At 35.2% G+C, this 11784-nt stretch overlaps 1 protein-coding gene across 2 annotated transcripts in view; it reads left to right on the top strand.

Moving 5' to 3' along the window:
• LOC145284510 (nuclear envelope integral membrane protein-like) overlaps positions 1-11784 on the top strand; it is a 148139-nt gene that overhangs the window by 7578 nt on the left and 128777 nt on the right. For both annotated transcript variants that reach the window (XM_080133395.1, XM_080133396.1), the window contains exons 4-6: positions 1076-1148; positions 3337-3430; positions 9132-9472. In XM_080133395.1, coding sequence (XP_079989521.1) covers positions 1076-1148; positions 3337-3430; positions 9132-9472 — 508 coding nt within the window. The remainder of the gene's footprint in view (positions 1-1075; positions 1149-3336; positions 3431-9131; positions 9473-11784) is intronic.

The raw sequence follows: 11784 nt of genomic DNA, 5'->3' as shown, positions 1-11784 counted from the left end.
AAACGTTATACTTCTGGAGGTTGCATGTTCAATCCTTAGCATGGGCAACACTCAAAGTACAATTGCGAATTACTTAGGACTTCCACCAGTTATGGCTGATGGAACAAAATCATGCTAACCCTGTGAATTAAATGAAACGTTCTGTTCAAAATACTGTGCAGATTCCTGGGTTTGATAGAAAGATTCTTGAGTTTGATAAGATACACCTGAAAGAGGTCAGAGGTTGCATCAACTGAAACATTAATTTATTTTTATTTCGGACTACTAGTCTCATCTTTATTAGTTGTTGTTTTTCATATTTTATTGGATTGTTTATTCACAACGTTTCGGCCAACTAATTCCTCTGGCCTTCGGTACGGACCCGACTATGGAAGATCAGATAATAAATAAACGTGGATTTATAAGATCAAAGAATCCAACCTTGATCACCATTCGGGGCCCGTGGCACAATTGATAGAGACGTTGAATCTCTACAGTTCCAGATGAACATTGTCTGAAGATAGCAGTTTCAATCCCACCCAAAGCGTACCAGAGGTTAATTGGCCAAAAATGTGGTGAGGCGACAACTACGGATGGCAGTGATGGCTGAGAACGCAGTTAGGAGATTCGAAGTTCCTATCTGTCGCAGTTACCACCTGACGAAGGCTAGAGGAATAGTTGGCCGAAACGTTGTGAATAAACAATCCAATAAAAGATGAAAAAAACAACTAATAAAGATGAGACAAGTAGTCCGAAATAAAAATAAATTAATATATATAATGCTCATCTCAAAAAATGAATTCCAATTAAAGAATAATATATAAACTGAAACATTGTAAAAATAGCACTCAAGATGGAAACAGTAGTCCGAAGAATTTAAATAATAATTCTTTTTCTTTCAATTGATTTGTAAAAATATCAGGTTTTTTTTATATTTAATTCGTTTTTATTTATTTTTTTTTATATTAAGAGATGTTATAGCAAATATTTATTTATTCATAAATCGATTATTACATCCAATTGCTTTTGTTATAATTTTGCTAAACATTCAATAAAAATTTCATGAAAACTCATCTTTGTTTTTTCTTTATTGTAGGGATAGAAATTTGGTTAGTTTTCAGTCTTGTATTTGGAATTATCATGTTTTTCTCTGCAACAAAATGGAGCCAGTAAGTTTATTTCTCATTTAAAATTTAATTTTGCTTTTTTTTATTATTTTCATTTATTTTGTCCTTATGCTGAAGTTAGATATTTTGAATGATTTCTAGCTTCTCCTGTGTTGCCAAACAAACAAAAATAAAGAAAACTCTTTATTATGTACCCATGATCAAAAGAAAATATTGTACACCAAAAAAATCCCATAAATTGACCAGGTAGTAGTATTTTTACATATGAAAATCAAATTTCATGGCTAAATGATGATCAACGATCTGTTGACACCAATTTTGTAAAGAATTTAGACAAGGGAGATAGGTTAACTCCCCTTTAATATAGTTCCAACCTTGTACATTATTCAAATTCCCATCGTTTAAAAATGATTTTTTTTTTTTTATTAAAACAAAACTATTTGATTAATTTTTAGTGTACAACATTTGCTTTCTGTCACAGATATGTACATCATAAAATTTTTTGGCACTTTTGTGCATTACTGCCATGGAACAACTTTTTTGGTTTCATTTTAAAGGGACTACAACATGGGGGAGACAATGCAATTTCATAATCGTAATAATACAATCATACAATATAAAATATCAATTAGCTGAACATTTATTGAATTAAAATAAAATTAAGAAAATTTTCATCACACAAAAAAGAAGTTTTTCAATTTTTTCTTTCTTTTCTTTTTTTTTTTTTTACAAAAAAATTCTGAAATTAATGAAAGTTGTCAAAATGCAGGCCTTTTAAAATTTATAGTTTTGAACAGGCATTATTGGAATGCATGTGATCTTTTTTGAGAAAACATTTTTTGAGAAAATTCTAATAATACAAAAATATAATTTTTTTTTTTTTTTGTCAAGTTGTCCTGTGACAATAATTTTCTTAATTTTATTTTAATTCAATAAATGTTCAGCTAATTAATATTTTATTTTGTGTTATATCGTGAGTCTGAAATTGCATTGTCTCCCCCTTTAAAATGAAACCATAAAAGTTGTCCTGTAACAGTAATGCACGAGTGACAATTTTTCTTTAGTTTTTTTTTTTTTTTTTTTTTTTTTTCTTGGTGTCTATGTGTGTACGTGGAGAGGTGGGGTCTTATGGGCTTGGATAAAAAGAAACCTAACAAACTACATATTTGATATTAAAATCTTTAATTTGTGATGATCTATATGATCCAACACCTCTTTTACTCAGGACAAAATCACGAGAGGGGACTTTTAAAAAAATTTTTTACGAAATAGTCACCACTTATCAAGGCCTGGAAGCCACTTGAGGAAATTTATGTAATCATGTAAATGCATCATCTAGTTTTATTTTTAAATAAGAAAATTGATAATTCCACTGTTATCAGACTACTAGTCTATGTAATACGGTACTAGTTTCTGTGCATTTTTTTTATTGTTGTGTGTAGTTGTCTCCCTTTATTTTGAAATTATATTATTCTGCTTAAATCTAATTCTAGTTATGATTTGACTAGCAAATTCAAATGAGTTGAGATGTTAAACATAAACCCTGGCCTATTTCCATCAAAGAAAATGTTGAACTGCTGAAAAAACTGTTTGATTTTCTTGTAACCCTTGATCGTTTAGAGATATGGCATAAATAGTGAGTTAGGTGTATTATTAAATCCAGAATTCTCCCACAGAACAAAAATACCTGTATGATGTATATACCCATGACAAAACGAAAATATTTTCCCAAAATTGTGTAAATTGTAGTTCATACCAAAAATTAAGTACTTTTATTTTTATGAAGAAAATAATTTTTAAGTGATTAATAGAATTTGATGGCATTACAGCATAAATCTCACAAGTTTGAATTATTGAGTTATCGTCTTTTGTTTTATTGTTTTTGTTTTCAAAATGGCAGACAAGACAGTTGCTCTTCTGTTACTCGCAAAATTTTATTTTCTTATTTAAAAATAAAAATAAATGATCCATTTACATGATTTTCGGAATATGATATTTTTTTGTCATGAGTTCATACATCACACAGGTTTTTCTTTATTTTTGTTTATTAATATAGGGTGAATTCAGGATAAAAACTGATAAATCATTATGGTGTGATCAGATGGTCCAGTCAAATGGTTAATTCAACAAAGCTCTGAAACATACTGGACTCAACTACTTTAAATTAATAACTATACATATGTATATGTATTTAACCATGTATATAAACAACTCATTTATTTTTTTTCAGAAATTCTTCCCTTCACTATCTCACTGGAACAATACTTGGAATAGGATTTTCGTTTATTATAATTCTCATACTTTTAAGCCGTTTTATTCCAAAGGTAAGAAAAGTTATTGCTTTAGACAAATTATAAATCATGTTTTATTGACTTCTTTGAATGACTTCTTTGTAATTCTCCAAGAGTTCTTTTATTAGGAACTTTTACTTGTGTTGAAGTTTGTAATTCACTCATCAATTGCAATTTACCCTTACATCTTTCTCTCTGATGTTTCTCTCTCCTTCCCTCCCCCTCTCTTTCATGTCACTCTCTCTCTCTCTTTCTCTCTAATATAGCTCTCTTATCTGTCTCTTTTATTTGTCTCTCCTCCTGTCTCTCTAAGATGCATCTCTTCCTCCTGTCTCTTTTAAACGCCTCTCCTCTTCTTGTCCCTAATAGATGCCTCTCCTCTTCTTGTCTCTCTTAGATGTGTCACCTCCTCCCATCTTTCTCAGCTGCCTTTCCTCTTCCTGTCTGTCTCAGGCACCTCTCTTTCTCAGATGCCTCTCCTCCTGCCACGTCTCTCTCGGGCGCCTCTCCTCCTGCCACGTCTCTCTCGGGCGCCTCTCCTCCTGCCACGTCTCTCTCGGGCGCCTCTCCTCCTGCCACGTCTCTCTCGGGCGCCTCTCCTCCTGCCACGTCTCTCTCGGGCGCCTCTCCTCCTGCCACGTCTCTCTCGGGCGTCTCTCCTCCTCCCAAGCCTCTTTCACATGCCTCTCACTTTCCTACAACACATTTTTATCACCGATGTATATAAATACATGTGAAATTACTCTCTTTTCTCTCGTATATCTCTGTACACATCTCTCTCCGGCATGTTTCATCCTTAAGTGTGGTTACTGTTGGCAGTTACTGAACTTTCAAGCATGATCTATGAACAGAAAAGTATTAATATACAGATGTTAGCCGTTACACACATTAACATTAAACATGCATGAATCCATGAATGAAGTTACTTTTTTTCCATTTGTAAATGTTTTAAAAACAATGTTAACCAATTAAATTCCTGTTATAACATGAAATATTTTGATTAATTTCAAGCCCCTTATCACACCCCTCCTGCCATCATGCTCATCTGATTTTGCTCATCTGTCACCTTTGCTTTAGAGTTGTTCATTGCAAATAAAATGATTATATTCCTGCCTTCAGATTGGCTTGGCAGTTTTTGATTTTTTTTTCTTGGAAAACATTCGGTAGCATAGTCCCAGTGTAACATTTTCAATAACAAATAATGGAGAGTTCTTTTATACATATGCATGTGGGGGTGGGGGGGGGATTATACACGGTGGTCTTTTGCACGCTTTCTTATGCTACTGTTTCTTTTCACCCCGTTTCATGAGTGGCTGTTGATCATCTTGTCTATTTAACTAAGATGAATAAAACTTTTTATGCAGAAAAGACACACAAAGACATTCGCTGAGAGTTCTTCAAGAATTTTTAAGGAGAGGGGAGACTAATTTTACCATAACTAGTTATTTAATTCTTTAAACTTAAATTTTTAATTTAGTGGATAAGTGACACAGATGGACAGACATTAGTCACACTCGCTGAGATTATCAGTTTTCTACGTCATTGGCCATGGCTCATTCACAAGCTTCCACAAAGAGACTGATCTGATCACCTTAGTTTTTTTTTTTTCTTTGCTTGAAAACATGATATCACTCTTTGTCATCTCTGTTTTGTTTATGTCATTTGACTTTAGCCTCCTGCTTCAACTTTGTCACTCCTCTTTAATTTAACCATGCAAATGATTTTGTTTTACAAATCTGGGTTATCGTGCACTCAGTGTGATCCTTGTCAAAATTCACACTAGCTAACTTAATTGTCACTGACATAAGGTCTCTAATATGCAACACCAGTTTGATAGATTTGGAGAGGTATTTAGCTACCATTGCTAGCGGGTCAACTGAGACTTGCAATGGTAAGACTTGTCAGTGTATCAGCTATTGTTTAAATAAAATCTATCATTTGCATGCTGTTTATAATATATGTAAAACAAATTAATCCCAAATAAAATCTATGAAAATGACTGAATTTGGTTTTTAAATAATTTGAAAAGAGTTGATATGCCATAAAATAACCAACCAACTAGCTAATTTATTTGTCTCCTTCTCATGGCAGGAAGATGTAACACAAGGGTCATAAAGTAGGATTTGAAGAATCAGTACCCTAGAGGAAAAGCACTCTGGCTTAAAGAAAAATGCTTGAACCACCCTATCAGCATTCCCTAGTATGGATGCCCCAGGCAATTAGCAATTAACTAACCTCTTAAAGAGAGAAAGCAAAATCTGGAAGGGTGGGCATCCTAGAACTACACAAGCCTAGCAACATACTGTAGTTAACAGGGAAAAGCCATTTCGAAAATTCTCTAGACTTTATTGGCTTTGGTGGTAAAGTAATAAAAACACGGCTGAGCAACTAGTGGAATGGTAAAAGGATATTATTAGAATGTAATGGTCAGACAAAAGTACATAGAAGCTAGAAGTAACGTTAAGAAAGAAATAGCGACAGCTAAGAGGGAATTTACGGAAACCACTAAAAAACGCATCGAAGCACAAAAATTAGGAACTCGTGACTTCTGGAAAATCTACAACAGTGTAGTAAATAATGGGCAATCAACAATTCCTCCACTAACCAACAATCACGAGGTTCTTTGCTCAGCAACCGAGAAGGCTAACATGCTTGCCAGTCGGTTTGCCTCCAACTCTACACTGGACCCTCTAAACCACCCCCTACCTGACTTTCCTATGCGGACAGACGCCACGCTAGACGATCTGGAAATCACCCCTGCTCAGGTGCATGCTATCATAAAAAACCTTGACACTTCCAAAGCATGTGGACCCGACCTCATCCCAGCTGTGCTATTAAAAAAGTGCTCAGCCGAAGTAGCTCCAGTTCTCTCCAAACTCTACAACAAATGCCTTAATGAATCTTGCTTTCCGAGCTGTTGGAAAACTGCTTCTGTGGTACTAGTATTCAAGAATTCTGGCGAAAGAACTGACCCATTAAATTATCGCCCTATTAGCCTCCTCCCACTTTTTGCCAAAATATTTGAGACCTTAATTAACCATGCTCTAGTCCAGCACCTTACAGATGCTAAACTTCTGACCGACCATCAATATGGATTTAGACAAGCCCGTTCCACGGCAGACATCCTCACTAATCTCTGAACGCATATACCATTCACTGGACAAAGCGGGAGAGGGCAGAGCGGTAGCTCTAGATATATCTAAGGCTTTTGACAGGGTATGGCATGAGGGTCTCGTCAGGAAGATTAGATCTTATGGTATCACTGGTAGAATACTTAACATAATTAAATCCTTCTTAGATAAGAGAAAAATCCAGGTTGTCCTCGACGGTAGTACGTCTAAACAATATAATATAAATGCGGGAGTGCCCCAGGGATCTATCCTTGGTCCTCTGCTGTTCCTGATATTCATAAATGACCTCCCCGACAAAATTGCCTCTGAGATGGGTATATATGCTGATGACACCACACTCTATAGCAGGCACGACAGGAAAACAAATGAACATATATCTAAAGTAATGGCAGAAACACTACAGGATGACCTCAAATCAGTAGTGGAATGGGGACAAAAATGGATGGTAACGTTCAATGCCACCAAGACAAAACTGGTTTCATTCAATAATTACAAGAAACCTTCTCTACCACCTATAGCAATGGCCAACAACTCTTTAGCTGAGAGTACGTCTTTCAAGCTCCTTGGCCTAACGTTCACAGGAAACATGAGCTGGAACAATTACATCGAGGGCATTGCCAGGGCCGCTGCGAGGAAGGTGGGCTCTCTCTACCGTGCTAGAAAACTTCTAACACCCGAAAGTATCCTGTACCTCTATAAGGCCACTATTCGCCCATGTATGGAGTATTGCTGTCACATTTGGGCCGGTGCATCGGCTACTAGTCTCTCGCTCCTTGACAGGGTTCAAAAGAGAGTCGCAAATCTGATAGGCCCTAAACTGGCATCAAAACTTCAGCCTCTGTCCCATCGTCGAAACGTTGCATCCCTCTGCCTGTTCTACAAGTATTATAATGGTGAATGCTCTGAAGAACTGCAAGCACTTGTGCCCCCACGACGTGAACACCCTCGACAGACCCGACAAGCTACAAAATCCCACCCCCACACTGTAGAGATCCCTAGATGTAAAAGATCTTTCTACTCCAGTAGTTTCTTCCCCAGAACTGCTAGACTTTGGAATTCCATTCCAGGTCACTGCTTCCCCAACTGTACTGACATGCATAAGTTCAAGTGCAACGTGAACCAACATCTCGCTGCCCTAATCCCTACATAGTACCCCAGTAGATGTTTCCCCTGATAGTAGCCCCCTACATTAAAGTGGCAATGTGCCTTGTTTGGGGTGAAAATGTAATAAAAAAAAAAAAAAAAGTTAATCTGACTATTTGAGAACAGATTAGAGACCTTTCCTTCCATGGCCTTATGCATAATTGTATTGTTTTCACAATCAATAAATAAGAGTATAATTATTAATATACGTATTTTACTTATGTAAATGACTCAAGGCACAGGGACCTTTTTGAGGATAAGAATATGATATAATCAAAGTTATTCAGAAAACTTTCCATATTACATTCAAAAATGCTTTATTAAGACAATTGTTTCAGCCAAAACTGTTTTTGTTGATAGAAACAATTGTCTGTTAATATGTACAGGGTGGAACGATAAAATTGTCACCCTAGAAAAGATGACATGATTTCATTTTTGTTTGATAAAAACTGGTTTTCTTTTTTTTTTTTTTTTTTGTTGCAAACCATCTACTAGTTGACCAATTATGTACAAATCCCAAAGAGCGATAGGAGCCTTGTATCATGTCTGAAAGTGACACAATGTTCAACGAGTGAGATCAGAGATGCACTGCTGTACAACTCATGTTTTCTACTGATTCAAGTTATGACAATAAGACCATTGCCAACACCCTCTAAATGCAAATTCGGATGGTTCAATGCTTGAGGGCACAGCTCAATGAAGTTTCTGGCCACAGTTATGGTTTATTGTGTGGTTTCAAGTGAGGGCCACATTATGCCACTTCACATCTTCGAAATCAGCTTGAAAGTCAACACCAAAGTGTACCTGGATGTTCTGAAGAGTGTGATAATCCCCTGATGCAATCAGGTGGCTGCTGGCAGACCATGGGTGTTGCAGCAGGACTTTGCGCTGGCCCACATCTCAAGAGACCCAGAAAGAGTGCTATGACTTTGTACCCTTTTCTCACTGGTCCCCCTCCTCTTCCGACCTGAACCCATTGGACTGCTTTGTTTGTTCATAGGTTAAGAACAACACCAAAGCCAGCCTGATTGGCACCATCGCTGAGTATTCACTAGGCTCCCACCAGCACTTGTGGAAAAGGCATGCTGTCAGTTTCAGAGCTGTATCGAGCCAGTGATTGATTGAAGCTGAAGGCGGTTACATTAAATAGATGTCAGCTCTACTACATAATTAAGTTATCTGAATTGATTTTTTCAATAAAAGTTTTAAAATAAAGCTGTAGTGTTATTTTCTTGAGGGCGACAAATTTATTGTTCCATCCTGTATTTGAATGAAATATCGAATGATTTCTAAATAACTTTTATTCTATTAGATTATATTAAGAGCTCTATTTGTATTGTCCACTCTTGAGCTACTAGATAAACTTTTGTATGGACTAAAATAAATTTATATAAATTTACTTGTACACATACATATATGCATATATATATGAATAAAATAAAATAAATTTTCTTTTTCAGAAACCATTTACAGCCATCTTTTTATTTTCTGGAATATCCGGAGTCTTATTTTCCTTCCATTGGCTCTATAGTAATCTATATTCCATTTCCTCGGAATACTGGATGGGAATATTGATCTATTTTTTGGCCAGTGGTGGCATCTCCTTTTTGTTATCATATCGCTTTGGCCCTGTCACAGATGCACGGTCCATGAAAATAATTGGATGGATTTTACAAATATTGGCTCTTGTATTCATTGGACTGGGTACACAAATTCCGGAAGTTTCCGCAGCAGTGATCATCATTGTGTTAGCTATATACAATCGGCCAAAATGGATTGGTAATTTAATCAACTCCTTCAGGTAAACCATTTTATTTTTCTTCTTTTATTTTCACAATGTTATCCGATGGGTTTTGTTGACAAAGGAGGGATTGGACCTAGGAATTCATTCCCATTTGTTCATTCGCACTTTTCTCAATAACCTTGCCTTGGATTTTTAAAAATTTTGCGCTAACATTAGTCATGGTGGAAGTAAATGTTTGCCAGAACGGATTTTTGGGGATAACTCTGGTTGCCCCCCCCCCCCCCCCCCGGGGGCAGTATAGGGGTAAAATTGCTCCATGCCTTGAATTTAAAAAAAAAATTTTCACAAACATTAGTCATGGTGAAAGTAAATTTTGACATTATAGGGATAAAATTGCTCCCAAATCGTTCATCTGTTCATACTTTTCTCAATAACCACATCTTGGATTTTTTGAAATTTTGCACAAACATTAGTCATGGTGTAAGTAAATGTTTCACTCGTGGAGGGGGACACCACTTGCTCGGCTTATTTGTTAAAGTTATATTATGCATAGTAACCCAACATTGCCTGGCTATCAAATATGTCAAACATAAGTGATATATACAGTATGAAACTCCTTAAATCACTCATTTTAAAAAACTTTTATTCACCCTCAAAGAAGTGATGTTGTCACAGAAACATAAGGGATTACTGTGAATTACAGGCCAGATTTATAAGGGGACCTCTTAAGTGGAAAGTTATGCAGCAAGATGTCCACATTTAAATTTCTGCATGTTGGTACAGTTGGAGGAACAGAGTGCAATTAAGAGATTCCAAAGACAAGCAGTTTGAAGAAAAAAAGCTGTTAGAGTAGAAAGGTTTTTGGACGTCTGTTAATTGTTTATGGTTTAAATAGTATGGCTATTGTATTAACAATTCATTTATAAAATTAAAGCATACGTTTAGAAAAATAGACTCCGGCAGAAATGTTAATATGCCTTAAACAAAATAACTTAACCATCTAATATATAAAGTAAAGTCAGTGCTTTTCTCCATTTTTGTCATCGATAGCTTTCTAAAAAAAGTCCATATTTGATTCTGGTTTATTGGTTCTTTTATTGGATTATTTCAGAATGATATTAAGAAGAATAAAATGTAATTTGATTTAATTCTACCTTCCCGAACGTATTTTCATCAGGACAAAATGATTATTTAAATGTAACTCTGCATTCATCAATAGAGTTGCTTCCCTTTGTATTGAACATAAAGAATAGTATTTTGGAGAAATAAAAAGACATAGTTTAAAAAAAAAATAACAAATTCCACATAAAAATACTAGAGGGTAGTACCGTGTAGATACTGCTAGTTTACCATATAATTTTATTATAGAAAAAATGTTATCCATTTAAAACCAAACTAATGTGTCCATAGAAGCCAGTAGAAGCAGGTCAAATGATTGTATTTTTTGTGAATTATTTTATGGAATTTTAGCCTATAAAAAAAACTTCTAAGGGGTCAAAATTTTTAAAAATTGGAACTTGGCAGGCGTAAGTCGACTTAAAATATTCTTATATGCATGCGCAAATATACATTTATACATTAAAGTTGTTTCAATTATAACTATGTCTTATCTGTCTTATAATAGCTCAAATGGAAACGACTAAAGCTGAAATGCTAAATGTTTTGGTTTCGATTCAAACTGATGGCATACAAGTCGTTTTTTTTTTTTTTTTTTTTACTTTTGAAATCGCTACTATATATTGGGTACAATATAATAACCATTAGAGAATTGGCTCTAGAATAATAAATATAAAATCTACGTAAATTAAAATATATTTAAGCGTATTTTTACGATCGTGCAACAAAAGGTTTTATTTTAATTGAAATTTTATGTTTCTGAAATTATGAAAGTAACATTTCTTTTTGTTTTGAATTTTAAAAATGAATTTATATAATAACTAGCGTGTGTGTGTGTGTGTGGAGGAAAAAAAAAAAGTGGTAGTAAGGCAGGCTTGAACCTGAACAGCGAAGGAAGAAAAGAACGTAAAAAAAAAAAAAAAAGTGTTAGTAGACAGGTAGGTCTGAACCCAAAGTCTTGACGCGAAGGCGGAAAAGAAAGTGAAAGAAAATGTGAGATTTTACCGCTGCGTTATGACACGAGAGGAAGTGAAAAGCATTTAAAATTAGCAATCAAAAAGTTGACATACAGAAAGTGAACGTTAAGTGAATGAGTTCACGCAGGCATAGAAATGAAATTACGATGTTAGCCAGTTTTCCCCCCTGCCGTATTTGTTTTTGGGAAAACCAGCTCCCCACAAAAAGGGAGTGTCCTGTCCAAATGAAAAGTAATTGTCTGATATAAGGGGTTTCCCCCACTGTGATCAAAGTTA

This window comes from Euprymna scolopes, chromosome 9, assembly GCF_053919585.1.
Source record: "Euprymna scolopes isolate OS-2025 chromosome 9, ASM5391958v1, whole genome shotgun sequence".
In the NCBI taxonomy this organism is placed as follows: Eukaryota; Metazoa; Mollusca; class Cephalopoda; order Sepiida; family Sepiolidae; genus Euprymna; species Euprymna scolopes.
Note: the sequence above shows the minus strand (reverse complement) of the source record. Positions and strands in the feature narration are given on the sequence as shown.